The 19186-nt window shown below is 36.2% G+C and overlaps 1 protein-coding gene and 1 long non-coding RNA gene across 13 annotated transcripts in view; one reads left to right on the top strand and one right to left on the bottom strand.

Annotated features, from left to right (window-relative positions):
* LOC128895072 (titin) overlaps window positions 1-19186 on the top strand; it is a 109633-nt gene that overhangs the window by 9678 nt on the left and 80769 nt on the right. For 9 of the 12 annotated variants that reach the window (XR_008461690.1, XR_008461691.1, XR_008461689.1 and 6 more), the window contains 10 exons: window positions 574-688; window positions 1283-1524; window positions 1615-1737; window positions 2255-2455; window positions 3223-3431; window positions 11117-11744; window positions 12500-12675; window positions 12783-12978; window positions 13515-13740; window positions 13942-14198. Coding sequence is in view for 9 of the 12 variants with exons in the window: in XM_054157309.1 (XP_054013284.1) it covers window positions 574-688; window positions 1283-1524; window positions 1615-1737; window positions 2255-2455; window positions 3223-3431; window positions 11117-11744; window positions 12500-12675; window positions 12783-12978; window positions 13515-13740; window positions 13942-14198 (2373 nt within the window). In the remaining 3 variants the exon portion in view is untranslated. Of the gene's footprint in view, window positions 1-573; window positions 689-1282; window positions 1525-1614; window positions 1738-2254; window positions 2456-3222; window positions 3432-7203; window positions 7301-11116; window positions 11745-12499; window positions 12676-12782; window positions 12979-13514; window positions 13741-13941; window positions 14199-19186 lie in introns of those variants that run through there. The other 3 variants (XM_054157314.1, XM_054157307.1, XM_054157313.1) reach the window with 2 other exon arrangements.
* LOC128895117 (uncharacterized) lies at window positions 4219-7075 on the bottom strand. The gene is made up of 3 exons (XR_008461716.1): window positions 6919-7075; window positions 4693-4930; window positions 4219-4583 (listed from the first exon to the last, which is right to left on the bottom strand). It is a non-coding gene; the product is annotated as an uncharacterized LOC128895117 (long non-coding RNA).

Here is a 19186-nt window from a genome sequence, read left to right as displayed (position 1 = left end):
AAAATACTCATACATTACCGGCACTATCGTTTAGGACAAATGTCCTTATTTGTGCACGTGAAGAAAGACTAGTTTTCCTCAAAAACTACACTATTAGAATTTTTAAACAAATTTTTCCATACTAATTTTATTCAAAGTTAGACCTAAAAATTAAATTACGAGAAAAAAAATAAATCAGATCTAAAAGGGTTAAGATTGTAGGTAGCTAAATTCTATAGCTAATAAGTTTAATAAAATTCTTCAAGTGGGCTGAATGTGGACGAATGAGGCTTGAATATGTCTTCATGATTAAACTATAGTGTAACTAGCATATGCTTGACTCTTTAAAAGAAATACGATTGCGGAAAGTAGTGTCTTGAATATGGAAAAATGAGTGGTGGGAATGACCAGATGATTAGTGAAAGTCATTTGAAACTCTTTACAAGAAATGAGGCTATGGAAAGTATAGTTCAATTAGTTTAATGAAATCCCCAAAGTAGATGAATAAATAGTAGGGATAGGACACAGGGATTAGACTATCGTTTAGGCTACTGTTAAATGAAAAATGACCTACCTTCATATTTTCTGTTTCAGTACTTCGACAAAACGAGCGACGTGTTCGATAAACTGGTGATGGGCAATAGAACTCATGATTTTTCTCAGGCTGCTGGATACCTTCTGAAGCTAGAACAAAGTCAGGCTATTCTTGGTAAACAATCATTCATTAATTTAATTTTCTTCATAACTGTACATTAATTCTTCCCATGGAAATTTACAGTGCCAGAAAAAGATTGACTTTATTTCATTTACCTAATTGAATTTTTTTATTTAAAATTTAATACTACTTCATTTCTTTCCATAGTTTAAACACTACTTTGAAGAAGGTTTTCATTCTCAGAAATTAAACTGATAGCTCTTAAAATTCCTTAAAAATGATCCTACAGTGAGAAGTGTTATAGCGAAAACTGTAAAAGTTGTCCGAAATCATTTTTAAGTATAATCTTCAGGTGTGTCTTCAGGAAGAATCTATCCTTTCGCTGTTTACTTTTATAAAGTTTTGTCGATATAGTAATGTTATCAGTCATTAGTTCATGCGTTAGAAAACCTCACGATATGGTATCTTTGCACCGAGACTCGAAAAATATCAAATCATCATTTTTACTATCTAAGAAAACAACCAATTCATATTGGCATTGGTACAGTTCCTAAGGTTCAAATTTTACCTCGCTTCATGGTCCCCCAAAAGAATTCTAGGTATCTCAGGAAGATAGCACACGATTGATAACGACGCATAACTTTCCAGAAACGTTGGAGTGTGAATTAGTGAAGGAAGGTGAAAAATTGTCGGACATACTGTCGATGCCTGTGAAGGATGCCCTCGGTCGTGACGTGCAAGTCGACTATGGCGAAGACATAGTGAACGTCAGAGATATTTTGGATGCAACGAACGCTAGAAAGAATATCTTCAACGACAGCGTTGAATTGCAGAAGCTGTCTCTGAAACAAATCGCTTTGATATATACCTACGAAAGCGACGCTGAACAGGTGACAGCAAATTACAATATACTATGAATGAAATATGATGAAATATAGTGAAATATGCGCAAAGGTACGAGCTTAAAATAAATTTCGCAGGCTGTCAAGTGGTTAAACGATTTGTACGATGTTCTTTTGAAGAACCACATGGAAATTGGTTGCAACGCGCTTGAAATTCAGTTGCAGAAAGAGGAACATCAATCGTTTCAAGAAACTGCCAAGGTACTGTATCAAGCTGCCTGAATATAAATATAGTTTACAATTATTTCATTGCAATTTGATGCAATAACAGTTCAGCTTTGTATCTATTGGTTATCGGAATTTATTTATAAACAGTAATAGGTAAAGCAGTTTGAAAAGTACAACGTGGTTGTACAGTGTTTAGTTGGGCTTTGTTGAAGAATGATATCAATGAAACGGTAGAATCTAGTTACAATGCAGATAAAACATTAGAATTATCTTTGAAAACTTTTATCCTTATTAAAAAGATAGGGTACACGAAAAAAACGTATGTATTTATACCAGTCGGGTTTTGTTAAATAATGATTTCAATAAAACTGTAGAGTCTAGCTCCTATGCTGACAAAACGTTAGAACTAACTTTAAAACTTTGTATACTTAGAGAGATAGAGTATAGCAATAATATTGAATTAATACGACTTAGGAGAGTGAAACTATTAACTACAAAAGTCCAAGATGCGAGAGTCTCAAGGATATCATGTTACGGTTCGAATTTCCAGGGGACTTACGATTATGGCTGCCAATTAGTGAACGGTGCTCGTGTGCTAAGATTATCCTGCAGGCTACCCCTAGAAAATAACGCGACTCTCTTCTCGAGGCTGCGTCAGGCCTGGAAGCAGCTTCGATCCGTTGGTCAAGAACAATTGACTAGGTTGAGAGTGTGCGCAGTTTTCCACAGGAGCGTCGAAGATGTACGCACGGTGACCATCGTTTGTATAACTTAAACATCAACAATGGAAAAGCAGTCGACCGTCAAATACAATTGTGGCTGACTATTCTTCCAAATACCCGTCAATTGTTTATTTTCAATGAATATTCCATCAACTATCAAATGTACTCATTGTATTGCAGTTGATGCATTGATTTTCATGGAAATCAATATTGTATAGGGTTGCCAGACTTTTTAACATTGGAATAAGCTCTAAAAAAATATACATACAAGCATTTTAATAGAACTAATTGAATTATTAACTGTTATAACTTATAACTTGTAAGAATCCCTGTGTGTGTGTGTGTGTGTGGGGGGGGGGGGGGGGGGTGCGCAGTGAAACTATGAATGTTACACTTAGAATACTTTTATAGTAATTGACATTATTTTTTTTCTTCTAAAATACCATCACTGATATCAAAGATTTCTTTTCATTTCATTTTTTTGTGTTTCTGAGTAGCAATTTTAATAGTAACCCTTATCTTTTCACCTTTTTCAGGATATTAATTTCAAGTCTCTCAATATGACTGTGTGCTTCTCTCACCTTAATGTAGAAGTAACACTCATTTTTAATTTTTATAAAATCGCATTATTTTTATAGCAATATCATATAGTATAAGTTATTGACAATAATGCACAGATGTATCATAGAAAAATCATACTTTCTTCATTTTTTACTCTTAGCCATTTTGACGCGCCCATATTACAATGTTTGCCTGGTGCTGTTCCTTATGCTAATTTCGAGTGTACTCTTTAAAGCACTGCAGCAAGTTATGCGATCTGATCGAGTCAGTGGGCTGCCTGCGTCGATCGTCGAAAGCGGAGGATCTGGCGGCAGAGTCGCGAGCCAGGGCGGAGATAAGGGACATCTTGGGCAATCGGGAGAAGCTTCTTCTGGAAGTGGGACGAATGGTGCGGCTTGGTCGCCTGTTGAGGACCAGACTGAAAGAGCCCCTGTGCCATCAACGGCAAGTACGACGGCGATCGAAGGCGTTTTAGAATAAATTCTTGATATTTTTTCGTTGACCCTTCCGGTGTGAAACATGGATTTTTTACATACATCTCATTTTATTTGTTTTTTCGCGTAACTCGAATGTGAAAACTTCTAGAAAACATGCACCTTTAGAGAAATTCGCATTGGTCTTTTTTCTAATCTTGTCTGTGTTAAATATAATTAGAAAATTTCTGCAAATTATTTATCAGTATCTAAACGACAAAATTATTAAGAAAATTAACGTTTAGTTGATCTGAGACTATGGCAGATTTTTGAGACTGAAGAAAAACCTTAAAGCCTTAAGGTAATTGGGTTGCAATGGAATGTAAAGTGAATTTAATTTGAAATTAATTTAAAAATTAATGAAGGGACACCACATTTGCAACTCAAAGAGCACACGCACTCTTCCGAGCTGAACCCTCTCGCGGTCGCTGAGATACATGTATTCTAATTAATTATTTCAGTAAGTCTGAATTTTACATTTCACGCAAAACAAAAGAGAAAGGTTCACCAAAATCATTTGTAAGGAGTGTGATATCGCAATTTGTGAGGATTGTTTCGCTGAGTATTGCATGTAATATTCGCATTTCTTTTATATGTTTTTATATTTCATTATATTATTACGCAAGTATTCTTACATAAACGAGTGAGTTGCTTTTGTTCTCGACGAAGAATTAATATTTTTACACTTTTATTAGGTATCGGAAAAAGTTCGTGCGGGTTTTCAGAGAAAAATACAAATACTCAAATCTGTTTTAAATTATAGGTTTATTCAACAAAATAATCACCATTTATCGTCAATTTTTTCACTGACTTCGTCAATTTCTTTGCAATAAATATCTGCAGTAATAGTCTGCCACGTGGAAGAAAATCAACGTAAACGATAACCTCGTGTAGTCCACCAAACAGTGATTAGCACCTTCTTCGAATGGAGACTCGGTTTTGGTATGGTTCCTGTTGCACATGACCCCTTCTGAACTCAGTGATGTGATCATCGTACTTTATCATATTCCACCCACTTTTCATCACAAGTTAAAATTCGATCGATAAATGGATATTGCAAATGCTCAGTAGCCGGGAGTATTTGTTCTCTTCCGTTAAACGGTGCGGTATCCATTTGCCCAATCTTTTGTGAAAATTAAGTAAATGAATTCGCTTTTTTTGCAGTAGATTCTTCACATTCGAATACTTGAGCAAGCTCAGAACAACTTTATCTTGGATTTGAATTTACGTACTCGATGAATTTTTCGTCTTTGATGACAGATGGACGCCCTGAACGCGGTTTGTAATCTACCGATTCATTTCCTTCTTTGAACCTTTTAAACCATTTCTGTGCGGTTCTTTCACTAACAGCACCTTCGCCACAAACGCTACAAATGCGTCGTGCTGCATTTGCTGATTCACTGCCAAGTTCAAATTCGTAAAGAATAAAAGCACGAATTTGTACTCTTTCGCTGTCCATGTTTACTGTTCCTATAGTTACACAACAATGAAACAATTGAACTCCACAGAGCATACATACCAATTACTAGTAGTCTAAGAGCTGGCTACGAAAATCACGAATGATAAGGTGCAGTGAAAATTTGTATCTAAAAACACTCCTTACTAGTAACCAAAGCCCATAGCGCTACAGTCAGAAGGCGCTCCTGAGGCTGGAAGCGTGGGCGGGCGGTTAAACATGTTAATTTTTAATCAAAATGAAATCTTTGAATGCAGTCCTGAAATTTTGTGTAGTTATAGTTTTTAATTGTAGAAATCGCGTAAAGCTACTGCCAGAAGTCTAGGTCGGGGCTAAAACGTTGCCAGATGTCGATAAAGTTGTAAACAAATTATTTAAATTTTAATGACAAGGTGCAGTTCTAACAAATTCGTTTTTATATTATTTATCGGTTAAAAAACCGGTATAACAATTGCCAGAAGACAGAATGGTGGCTAAGTACATGAAAAATGATAATATCGTCATAAGTTGGTAAACAACAAAGCAATTCTTTAAAATTTAAATAATAAGGTGCAGTTCTGGCAATGTGTTTTTCTTATTATTTATACTATTAGTTAATTACATATGCAATGACAGAAGGCTAAGGTGCGGGAAATGCATAAAAAAAATAACAATACAAATTATTGAATTCAAGAGTAAATAAATTATGCGATAAATAAAATCGAATCGAGTTTAATGGATCATCAACATTTTATGAAGTATAAATAAATAAGGAGTATACAAAAGAAGAATAAGTATAAATAATTGCATTAATTATAATTTTGTTTCTAATTATTTATAATTATTTATACGATAAAAATTTTCACTGCACCTTATCATTTATAATTTTCGTAGCCGGCTCGTAGACAATGACAATATTATCATTTGTCATGTACTTAGCCACCATTCTGTCTTCTGGCAATTGTTATACCGGTTTTTTAACCGATAAATAATATAAAAACGAATTCGCCAGAACTGCACCTTGTCATTAAAGTTTAAATAATTTGTTTACAACTTTATCGACATCTGGCAACGTTTTAGCCCCGACCTAGACTTCTGGCAGTAGCTTTACGCGATTTCTACAGTTAAAAACTATAACTACACAAAATTTCAGGACTGCATTCAAAGATTTCATTTTGATTAAAAATTAACATGTTTGACCGCCCGCCCACGCTTCCAGCCCCAGGAGCACCTTCTGACTGCAGCGCTATGGGCTTTGTTTACTAGTAAGGAGTGCTTTTAGATACAAATTTTCTCTGCACCTTATCATTCGTGATTTTCGTAGCCAGTTCACCGTGTATAGGGGTGTGCGGGATCCCGGTCGGGACGGGAATTCCTCCCGGGATCGGGATGGAATCCCGAAAATTTCAGAATCCCGAATACATCCGGGATTCCCGTGAATTTCCGGGATCCCAAAACCATTCGAGATTCCCGAGAATTTCGAGATCCCGGAAATGTTCGGGATTCCCGGAATTTCGAAATCCCGTACATTCGGATTGCTGAAATTTTCAAGAATAACAACACTTTCGGAAATCGCAGATATTATTCTATATCCTGTACATTGTCGGGAATCTCGAACATTTTCGAGATCCGGTATATTCTCGGGAATCCCGGATTTTTGCGGGATCTCGTGTATTCTCGGGAATCTCGAATCAACTCGGGATCCCGCATAAACTCGAGAATCCCGAATATTCTCAGGAATCCCGGATATTTTCGGGAATCCCGGACATTTTATGGGAATCCCCCACACCCCTACCAATGACAAAGATCAAGCTTTAAAATGAAACCAAACTCATGTTTTACAGTTGCCAATTACCACACGAAAATCGATATATAGTTACATTTAACGAATAAACCGCACGAACTTTTTCCGGTACGTAATAGTAAGAGTCTTCTGGAAGGCGTTATCAAAGTGATTTTCCTAGCTCATGATATCCCCTCAGAAGGGACATCCTGCCAACTACTCGTCGATCTAGTTATTTACCAGAAAGACCACGCCAAGCGTCGATAAATCGCACCGTCGACTTTTACCGTGCGGCCAAACGTTTGGCATTGTTCCCTCCTCGAGTTTCCGCGCTTTCTCGATCGTCCTCTTCGTCCTTCGATTTTTCACGTCGGAAATACGCGCAACCAGTTACGATCGAGTCTCGAGCGATAAATCGCAGCGTAATTCGGTCATCGTCCGCGCCCCGAGCAAATCGAAGAGGGCAGGAGTTATAAACCCGAGCGAGACTCGAATGGAGCTGGTAATAAGAGGCGAGGGGGGCAAGGTACGTCGACGAGGCACCTCCGTTTTTAACGGAGGCGGTGTTGTCAGTCCATGGCTGCACGTCGACGAGATACCTACACCTTGATATCGGTGCAATGTAAGTCGAACGTTTCGAAACACGATAAGTGGTCTCTGCTCTCGTTCGATCGCTCTTCCCAGAAACGCGCGCGCTTGGAGCCAAATACCGATTATTCGCAAACGGGGTTTAAGTACGCGTTCACGGGACGTCAATGTTCAGGCATGGTAAAGTTGAATGTGGAAGATTCACTCTGATTTAGAAAAAGTCGGAGTCGCTGATATTAGCGTGCCATAGGCAATGTCACAGGATACACGTTATATATATATATTCTTTTCTAAGTAAACGTGGGGATTTGAAAAATCTTGTGCTTCGAAGTTCAGGAAACGTATGGTAGGAGGGTCATTTCAGTTGGGGGTTTACGTTTGTTGATAATAATTCGCGATACCGATACTTCGGGCCGGTTGAGATGGTGTGACCTTCTAGGCGAGGTGCTAGGTCATAGTGCATCTCTTTGAAGAAGTATTGTTCTAAGTACGAGGGACAGCTTATAACTTAAATCGGTTATTAAGTTTCCGTACACCGTATTCCATACACTTTGGTTATTAGAAATATCCACAAAAAAGTAATACTGAAATTAATTTAACATGATGCGGATGCTATGGATTAATGTGTGTTATTTTACTTAGTCCTGTAACAGTTGTGAAAATCAATAGTACTATTCCGTACATTTTAATAACTAGAAATATTTTACGAAACGTGGTGACAGAATAAATGTAACATAGGTCGATACGTGTTGTTCTAATTTAGTCATGGAACATTAGTGCTTGGAATTTGTAACATCTATTGCGACAAAAGTAACGTGGACAAGTCTCCGTACTAATTTTATTTCAAAATTCTTCTCAACGCGTTAATTACCGGCTTACTTAGAAAGTCTTCAATTTAGAAGATTTTCTACATAAGCGTATATTACTCGAGGATGACATTAACTTGGACAAGAGATATATTGAAAGTTTTATCAAATCGAGCATTTTAAACAGACAACCAACAACACAATTAGTAAGGTTCCAAGTAGCCAAATACTGGACTTAAAAAATCTATAAATAGGCTTTCTATAAGTGAAGTACAATTACCCAAGCTATCACGATCGAACGTCGATCGAATCGTGCAGCTTTTCCAGTGTTTCCTATCGTTTAAAATTTCTCTCGCGACCTAATCGTCTGGACCAGGCGATGAAATGCATCATTTGCCTAGGTTTCACGTTCAGCCACGTGTTGGTGCGAGAAATATGGGTCAGTCGCGTCTTCAACTCGTTGACGAGTGCGCCACAGTTTGTATTCATAGAGACAGGCGTCCCATTTTCACCCACACGAGGACGGTCAGGGCCACTGAAAATTGTTGCATACGGATTCTTCACGTCGGAAGATCTTCTAGATCGTTGCTAGTTTATCTAACATCTGCGCGAAACGGTACCACGGGATTTTAAATCTGGAAAATGCAATTAATCCTGGCGTCGGTCCAACGCAAGCAGACCGCGTTTCAAGCATTATCGCTGAGCTTACTTTCTATTTTTTGACAGACTGCATCATTTGTTTAAAATTCTTATCATTCGGGAGAAGAATTCCATGTTGTTCCCGACTGCTCTTTGTTAATACGCAGCGGTGTTCGTGGCTTGGATCATGCAGCTTTATTAATCCGTTGGCTGGGATCCACCGGATGAACATACATATAAATGAACTTTAAATCCCATCCACGACATAACGCATTCGATCACCTAGTTCTCACTTGGAATTTTCTTATTCGTAAAACATCGTGTTGCTTCACAAATTTTGTTATATTTTTGGGCGATACATTTACTTTCGTTTGAGATTAGATCGTCTAAGCAGTAGAATTTCAATCTTAGGAATTAATTCCAAAGAAACGAATGCAAGTCCTGATTGTTCCTTCTGCCTAATGTCTGTATACATCTAAAAGGCTAAGAAAACCTTTTTTAGCTATACTTTAGTGTGTTCAAAATGTCACTGCATATGGCTGATTAATGGGCTATTTTATCAGTAATTTCTGCAAATGATTCTTCTAGAAATTAAGGATTGAAACAAAATTATTAAAATATGACTATAAAACGGTGAAGTTAATTTTTCATTGAAAAATAGGCATACATTTATTTTTTTTCTGAGAGAATACAATTGTTAAAAACTGTTTCATACACCGTGTAATATGAAATTTCGAGTTTCTAGAATAACTATCTCCAAGGAAATTTCGATATCTATATTTTTAAATAAATAACATATTTTTGTAGCTTCATGACTGAACTATTATATGTAGTAGGATCACTGTAGGATGAAATTGATTATAGGAGGTAGTCCAAAAAGGACTTCAACACTATATTTTTTAATAAAATACAAATAGTATTAAATGCATCTATTTTCTTTTTATTTCAAGTGTAAGATAACTCTGATATTCATACGTTGTTATTAAATAACAAAATCAAAAAATCATTTATTTATTAATCATGAAGTCTTGCGTTCTTACAATAAGTTCTCCCGCAGAGTTTCTTTTCTTAATAACGACTGACGTACTTTCTTTCACGTGATATTTTCCATTGATGCGTTTGGAATCTTTCAATTAGTGTCGAGCACATCTCATTTCATTTTTCTTTTTTATTACGATACGCACACCATTTTCGATTCAGGCGACGATTTCACAGAGATGCCGAAGTTATTTTTGATAATGGAAACTGCAGCAGTGACCGGATGGAATTTTATTATGTGCAGTAAAGATTGAAAATGCCGGTTAAACGTGGTGCTCTGCAGATTCGGTGGCTCTCGGTTCACCGAAATTAGAACGCCGCCCCACATTGGAGGCACCATCTGGTCCGTGACGAGGCGTCGCGGCGCTGTCACTGTCGATTACGTAACACTTTTGAAATTTGACGTTTTCTTAACCGGCTCGGCTTAACTTGATCGACAGAAACGGATCGATGATATGACGTTACCTCTCGTATTCCAAAAGTTATAATATATAAAAATTACTTGAAAATTGCTGTGCACACTGGTTAGTATTCTTGATCCTTTCATCACTCACGGTATCGTTTTCGAATCTTTAAATGTAAATGCACTCTGGATAGGTAATGATACAATATATAATAAAACCTGAAGCTTAAGCTACATATCACAGATGTCACACATACATAGGAGCATGAATATAGTGATTTCTATCTAGTGTTACTTGGGTTTTGAAGATTTGACTAACATAAGTTATAAACGATTGAAGAAACACCTGAATGGTTGCTGTTAACATGGAGTTTCAATTTAGTTTAATTTACAAATTACAGTATTTATTACATTTTATAAGACATTCACCTTTTTGCTCTTGAGAAGCATGCAATATTAATTTAAATCCACTTTATCAAATATTAAATATGTGACGTCTTAATAATGTGAAGGTTAACTATCATTTTGCTAGGCTACATCAAAGCGTTCATCGTCGTGAATTTTACAAGTTAACAGTATGTTTGCTCCTTCCGATATACTCTGCTCCTTCTTCACATAGTAGTCACAACAGTATTATCAAAGAAATTTAAATAATTCCAAATAACTTTCAAAACAACAACAAAATTGAATGAATACCTAAAATACTACTACTACTACTACTACTACTACTACTACTACTACTACTACTACTACTACTACCACCACCACGTATCAACATCTCCCAAAACATCCACTCATTTCTCCAGAAAAGGATGTAACATTGTCTCAAGTCATCTCTACCCAACATGAAAGATCCATCAGCTTAATACCCGAAACGTTAGCATCCTTCCCAGAGTACGCGAACCTCTATCTAGAAAGGCTCTATTAATAGACGCAAGCCAACGACGGAAATTTATTTTTCTAGAATGTCTGAAGCCGAGGATGCCTCGGGTAAAGTCAGTAACTTGACAGCGGTGGAGGCGATCTCGGCGAGATTGGCGGAAGTAACGCGGCTCGCCGAGAAGCTAGACGCCAGGCTCTGCGAGGCGGGAGCCAGGACTCGACCAGTTCCCATGTCATCATCCGCGATGTCCTCCACATCGTCCTTGTTCTCCTCGTCGAGCGTCGTTACAGCGACAACGACTGCTCCCAGCCACTGCCAACCGATTTCCGCCGCGATTACGACGACAGGAGTCACCAACGGGTCGGTGATACCATTGATAAGCTCGTCGACGACCACGGTCCAACTTCAGCCTAAATCCATCTCCACGATTCTGTCTGCGCCGGTATCCACGACCAAGGGCGCTGGAACCGCGAGTTTTTCGTCAGTGGCAGGTGTGGCGACATCGACGCCATCGGTATCTGCGGACGAAACGATTTCTACGAGCACTGTCGTTGAGAGAATTCTATCTCCAGTGTTGGAGGCTTCCATAGGGCTCGGGGTGGATGCTGCGAAGAATGCTTGTGGAGGGGACAGCGAAACTCGCGATGGTTCCAGTTCTGAGCGAATCTTCATTGAAGAGGGTGACAGACAGGAAGAAGACGTTATGGAGGTACGTTGATTATTTGTTGAGCGAGTGTTCTGAGTGTGCAAGATTTTATAATTAATCTCTTGAGGGACGAATTTTAAATGGGTTTTGTTTTGCTGGAATTTTTTATCTGTAAATTGATTGTGATCTGTCTCATTTTTAACCGACTTCGAAAAGGAGGAAGTTACTCAATTCGACATGTATATTTTTTTGTTTCATATTGTATATTTTTTAATTCTAAAAGGTATCCTGTTCGTGAATAATTTTTTCATAAATGCAAACGTGTATATATATGTGAATGTGTCTCAAGAAGTCAAGAAATAAATGATTTGTCATCATTAATTTAACGAATATTACATTAAAAGAATTATTAATCAAGAATACATTTAGAAGTATTTTATTTATTTAGACATGTTTTGACTACAAGGTTGTGTAGTCCTCTTCAATACTAAGAAAGTATTCAATTACTTAATTCAAACTTCGTTCTTATCAATGAATATGAATTCAAATTTTCAAAAATTCCACAGTTTTCCTGTGTAAATTCTCTTCATTTTCCCTTAGACATTAAAATCTGAGAAGACCAATATTCCAGTTACTATCGATTCTATCGAAAATTTGTATTATATAAAAAAATTTGTAAATTCCATTTGTAACAACTTCAGTTATATACATTTTGGTTGTTGAAGCTTCGATAAGTGAGATATAATCCATTTTACCGTAGGATCTACGCGATTCTCTCTGGGCAAGGTTACTATGATTATTTATTTCTCCCATCGCAGGTGATGGTAAGGTCATGCGACAACAGCGTCGGGGACGACTCAAACATCGAGGGCTACGTGACCGCTACCGAGTGCTCGACCCCGACAGGACGTTCCAGAAGCGCGTCTTTTGTTACTTCTCCAGAATGCGAAGACCTTTCTGCTCCAGCGACCGTAACGTCCCCGCGCGATGCTTGGTACGAAACAGAGTAACAGACGCTACTCGTTAGCTCACGATTTTACGAATACGACGAATGATCCTAATAATAATCTCGTTTCTTTCGCGGTTCTTTGATCTGCGAAGGTGGAACACCGAGGATCCTAAATTTATCGCCACGAGCGCAGCGGTGTCCTCATCTGTAATTAAACAAGAAGATGCCTCGAAGGTTCCAGGAATAGCGGAAAAAACTGTACTGATAGAGGTCTCGAAGCCGGAAGTTTGCAAGATGAACGGGGAAAAGGAAATTGAGAAAACTGTGTCTGTCGAGAAGAGGGTAGAGGTACGCAGGAAATTGAAACTTATTTAAATAACTATTTGGAGTAATGATTAAGAAACGGACAACTCTTTCTTCTTTCTTTGACGAAAGGAATGTTCTCCAATTCAATGAAAAATATTATATTGTATTCCTATGTGAATTTTAATAATTACAATAATTGTGGTCAATATACAATCATATTAATTGACTTATGTTCAGTGTAAATTAACACAGGGAAAATTATGGATTGAGAGTCCATATAGACTAAGAATATAATTCTTTCATGTTTGAAACATTGAATGTTTCATAATAATAAAGAATATTTTAAATGGTCTTAACCGCAGTGTCTCTCCTAGGATGTGTTGTGTTTAATTAATTATAGACCATTTGCAATATTTGTATTACACGTCAAGTATGTGTATCTCCCATTTAAAAAATTACATTGTAAGACACAGAGTGCTTGAAGTGATTAAATAAAAATAGGAATTATTAAAAATATAGTGGAAACGTCTCTGTTTCAAAATAAATCTTATACTATACATTCATACTTTTTGGTGCAGGAAAAATCTGGAAAAATCGTGAAGGAAGTGACGGAAACCACGACTCTGCGTGTATCGCACGACACTCGATTCGGGGTCACATCTTACAAGGTGGTATCCAACACTCTTCAGGATCATCGTGAGAACGTCGACATTAAAGAAATGAAGGATATCGAACGCGTTGTGTCGTCGGATGCCCATAGAAAAACGAACGGAGTACATCACGAAACAGAACCCAGCTCGAAAAGTAAGTCTGGTTCATCTGTGTTCATTTTAATTGAACCCACTCGCGGAATTTAAATTTACGCGATTCTAATTTTACAATTTATTCTTGATGCCAGAAACGCTTCTTGCACGTTTTCTTTAAAAATATTTTGTTGAAGAAGAATAATTCTATTTTTTGTATGTTGAGATGCAATGTTTCATTCAAACTTGCAATGTTTAACAGCTGAGTCGTACAGTCGCAGGGATGAGCTTTCGACAAAAACCGACGATACTGAACGCATGATAAAGTTTACGAAGATTTGCGAGCTGAAGGAAGAAGAGAAACCACGCGTAGAAGAGAAATCCATGGATGCTTCGAAGGATATGACGTTATCCTTGAAGGAGTATACGCGCCACCACGAGGACAGCGGGATCGAAATGTCACCCACGAAGAAGGAGGACAGTATAGAAGGGCAAGATTTCCTCGAAAGAGCGAGGAAGGTGAGTTCGATCAGGGTTTCCTCGATGAATGGCGAAAGAAACGAGTGTTGCTGTAGCTGCAATCGCAACCATGAAGCAGCATGCTTCAACGGTTACCAACCAGGCGTCAATGAAAATCGACGTCGTTTGCCGCTGCCCAATGCAAGCTAGCTGTTTCGTCTGTGTGATCGATGTGCATTTACCAGAGATGGGAAGGGTAAAATTTTGTTTAGAATGATAAATGATAGGTGGAAACAAACGCTTATTGCATTAAAGGGTTGTTAAAGTGAACTTTCCTTTATTTAACACGTTGATCGCTACGTCACCCAAATATGGATAACAGTGCTTTTCACTGAATAAGAATTCTGAATGTTCAGTATCGAATAAAATAAATTTGAATGAAATTCTTGATTTTCGATGAAGTTACAAAAATAAATGGCACGATAAATGTTTGGATATGTAGTCTCTAATAGTCTCTAAACAAAATTTGATCTCAGTAGAATCTTTCAAGATTAGTCTGGCAGTCAACGTGTTAATTTGAAATATAATTCTGTAATTTAATGGTAAATTATTATAAGTCGTGGGATAAGCATATTATGTTACATAATTAATATTATATGTTCAACATTTAAACTGAAAGTAGTTTGAATTTGGGACACAGAATTTCATTTGGTAAAGATGTCATTAATAAATGTTATCTTTTTTATTGATATGTAGAACACTAAATGTTCAAAAAGACTTGATATGCTTGGTTTGCCTCGAGGGTACAGAATTTACTTATGTAATTTAGATTGCAATTTTCATTGAACAAGTGACGAATTAAAAGTTGTTTATCTTCTATTCGTAAATTACATTTTTCGTTCATATGTGTGCTTAGCTAAGGGTGCTATGTAGATTGAAAGATGACCATCATGTAAATATGTAACATAACTAAACAGTTTTTCATTAATTTACACCTATTCTTTTAGTTCTTGCATATATTAGTTTCTTAATTGATAAGTCAATTGTATAGATTTGCTTCATTTGTTTCATTGATTGTAAAAGATTGAATCCTTATTTTTTCAACGGACACATTGTAAGGATGGAAATATAGAAGCACAACGTTTGCAACCTTTTATTCGTTATTTGAAAGTTTCGATTAGTTAAGAATTGTGCCCATCTCTGGCATTTATGCTTTAAGTCAGACATGCCAACCACGTGAGTTTGACGTGCCTGCTTTAGGTTAATAATTGAATGTTTTCTCTATATGTTCAACCTGGCGTTGATAATACTGATGAAGATCAATGAATGACACAATCATTGGATGATTTACGACAAGAGATATACAATTTACACAATAACAAAAAATATTAAGTCAAATAGAATTAATGCACTAGTTCCAATAATGCAGTAGTTATTGTATATGCTCTGAATCAAGTTTGAAATATCATTTACAACCAAGAAACATTAACTCATTCGATAAATATTTATAATCTGCAACATTCATGTGTGCCGGGTTGAACTCGTCGTTGCATCAACGACGCAAAGCATGGTAAGGATAACAAACCGATAAACGTAAACCTTACTCCTCATCCTAATAAACCAAACTCAGTAAGTGATTAAATAAATTAATAAAACAGTGTTTTCGATTTAAGTTGTGTAATGTGTTGTAACAAATTTGATGTATGCATGGCTTGCTCGTTACGTTTGTAAATAAAGTGTTTTAGTGGAAGAAACTCGTCGAGATCTGACTGATAAGGGAAGTCCACGATTTCAATTAGAGCGTCTCTATAACTACATTTATGATTGTAGTTATAATTAAATTATAACAACTCAACTATTATAGTTATCTTGTGTTGTTATATTTAATTGCAATTATAATTAAATTATAAAGAAAGTTACTTATACCTATGCCTTGTTTATTCAAGAAATTTTTACAATTATTGAAAGAAACTGCAGCTGTTGTCGAAAATATTTTGAAATACAACTTTTAACGTTTACTAAGCTATTTTATTCTAATTAAATTTGTTAGAAAGTTGTTAAAAGTACGAATAAAAAATCGTTATAGGACAACGATTTAAAACCGATAGTTTTGGTAGGCAATTAAATTATCTATCTTTATGATCCTTCATGAGATTATAATAATTTATGTAATTTGTAATGGATACCGTGAATGGTGTACTAGATTCAAGGATTTTCTTATTTAAATGTAGGATTTATTTAACAAGGCAATACGATACTAATATAAGTACACTATTTCGTTTGCAGTTACAGTTGACGACTGATCAATTCTTATTCCTACAGATAATTATTCTTCACAATTATACAATACAGATATCAATTTTAATTAACAGTTGATAATCAATTCTCAGTTATCAATTGTCACATTTTGTTCAACATTTGATCTCTCATTCAAGCAAACCAATATACACTACTTCATTCGTACTTTGCCTTCTATGCCTATAGTTTTTTGAGACCAGCGTTTCTTTTATTTCATGTTCCACAATCAATTTCTATCGATCGTTTCTTGCAATTCGATTAATCCCACGTTTCATTCATAAAGCGTTCATTCGGATTTATAATTCTCATTATCAATCACACTCGAGTGTCGTGAGTAGTCGTCGGTTTTCGCGGTAATTTATCGGGCGCGCTCGTGAGCTTTCGACGAGGGTCGACTGTAGCCGAATGGCTTCGGCGGCATTCGAAATGGTTCGAGGCTCACTAAGCCCGAACCCGGCTCAGTCTCGGGCCGGTTTGCGTCTGCGACTGATCGGTTGGTGATTTAACGCGATTGTGACATGTGTCACGCGAGTGTTGCTGCTGCTGCGGTTGTCACTGCTTGAACGTGGATTGATTTAGGTGATTGTCTGATGATAATCGAATTGATTACTACAGATGATACGTAAAATACTCTTAGAAATTCGTTATCACGTTATTCTACATTATTTTAATACATCTCGACGAATCGAGTAGTGATTTTACATAAAAATAGCAATTGAGAATTAGTGTAACGAAGTTCACTTTTAATAGACTCGAGTAAACAAGAGGCTAATATTTTCAGACGTTTACAATTTCGTTAAATAAAAGAACCAAGGGTGAATTTTTCTGTTTTCCATCCACATAAATTTTGAATGAATTAACAAAGGTGGATTAAATTTTATTTGAATAGTAACAAAAAGTTTGATTCCATCAAACAGTGCTTCGATTAAATAATCACTCCTTCATGGTGAAATATGAAACATAATTTCATTTAACGATAGAATTTCTAATTTTCATTCAACTAATCACCACGTATAAGACGATTTTAATCTGTCCTTCGTTACTCGAAACTTGTATTGGAATTAAGAATTCTGCATACTTGTGTACAAAGAGCCGTTTCCAATTTGTCGCGTTTTTCTCTCGACCTCAATTTCGTCTTGTCCTTGGGTGTACTGTTCGCAGGCTCATCTGATCCCTCCCCTTGAAAACGGTATAAAAAAAAGAATCGAGCGAAAACTATCACCATCGCGAAAAAGAAAACGCCTCGAGACGAAAGCTCGACAAGGTTACCGGTACCGCTTGGTTTTCCCGCATTCAATTAAAGACGAAAAACGAAACGTATCAATGCACGCGTATTAAAACACGCGAGTGTTGTCCGTTGATCGAACAGTTTCTACCAGCAGACCTGTCAGCTACCAGATAACATGTAATTAGTCTGACATAATACGACTGATAATACTGTATATTGTTCCACTACAATGACCATCGTACGAACACACGGTTCCGAAGCGTGGAACTCGCGTGTCGTGTGCCAGAGTTGGGCTGATGATTAATTTCAGATTACTTTTCTAATAGTCACTTAACAGTTGCCAAATTAATATGTAATCATTAGTTTACGGATTCTTGCATTTATGGTATATGTTATTTTTGCAAACGTGTGCAGAATGTGTTGAAAATATAAAGGATTTGTTAAGAGAGACTTTAAAATTTTGTTCTTTAATAAAATACAGATGGTATGGAATATATTTAATTTTTTTAATGTGAATGGAAGTACACTCCATCACAATTAAACGTTATAGATCCTGTAACTTCAGTGTTCACACGGAATATTTTGTTATTAATGAAGAACACTTTAAAGTTCTTTTTTGGAAAGACCTTTATTACATAAATTAATGCAATAACTGATAAATCTTTGTGTTAGCTTACTGTTTTGTTTTTGTCAATGAAGACATCGTCTCAAACGAGTGTTGTTGACATTTTAGTATAATAAAATTAATATAGCACTCAAATTATGCGAGAATCATAAATGTGGAAATGTTCAATTTTGAAGTAAAAACTTCTATGAAACTGTTGAATATTCATGAATGATACTAAAACAATGAATCTGTAAGTAAAATTACGAAAGCGATTTCAAGCTAAATTCATGAACATGGATTATTGTCCATCTTAGCAATATCAGAATTATTCCACATTCATCGTTTTAGTATAAGAGAGACATGAACTAGTGTTCATGATCTGGGTATACGTATCCTAGGTTTTTCATGCCGTGATCTACATTTATAAATCAGTAACAAAAAAGTATCCTGTAACCTTTCAAAGTAGTCTATCTGATTATACATTAATCGTGATTATGATAGTGTTAGTTGCAGCAGCTTTTCAAGTTTGAGAAAAAGAGCAACTCATATAGGATCGTAACGTAGATGTAGTTGTTGATTCTTTTCCTGTCTATTTAACTGTCAACCACTAACACTATTATCGAGGAAACACAGGTGCTTTCATTTATTAATCATGGCTACTAATTATTAGGCTCTGAATTTTATACATTTGTTGTACACACATGAAAAGTGTATTCTAAATACAAACAAAAAGTATGCACTAACACTAAGAGAAATATTAATATGTTTACATTAATTTATCAAATATACTCTGTATATGTTTTGTATATGTGCTAAACGTACATGAATTGTATATACTCGTGTAGAATAAAATATCAATATAACTCAATTAATTTATAAAATATATTCTGCACATGTTTTGTATAAGTGCTCTAT

The sequence above is a fragment of the Hylaeus anthracinus genome, unplaced genomic scaffold (genome assembly GCF_026225885.1).
Source record: "Hylaeus anthracinus isolate JK02 unplaced genomic scaffold, UHH_iyHylAnth1.0_haploid 4, whole genome shotgun sequence".
In the NCBI taxonomy this organism is placed as follows: domain Eukaryota; kingdom Metazoa; phylum Arthropoda; class Insecta; order Hymenoptera; family Colletidae; genus Hylaeus; species Hylaeus anthracinus.
The sequence above is the reverse complement of the archived record's forward strand: the minus strand, read 5'-3'. Positions and strand labels throughout refer to the sequence as shown.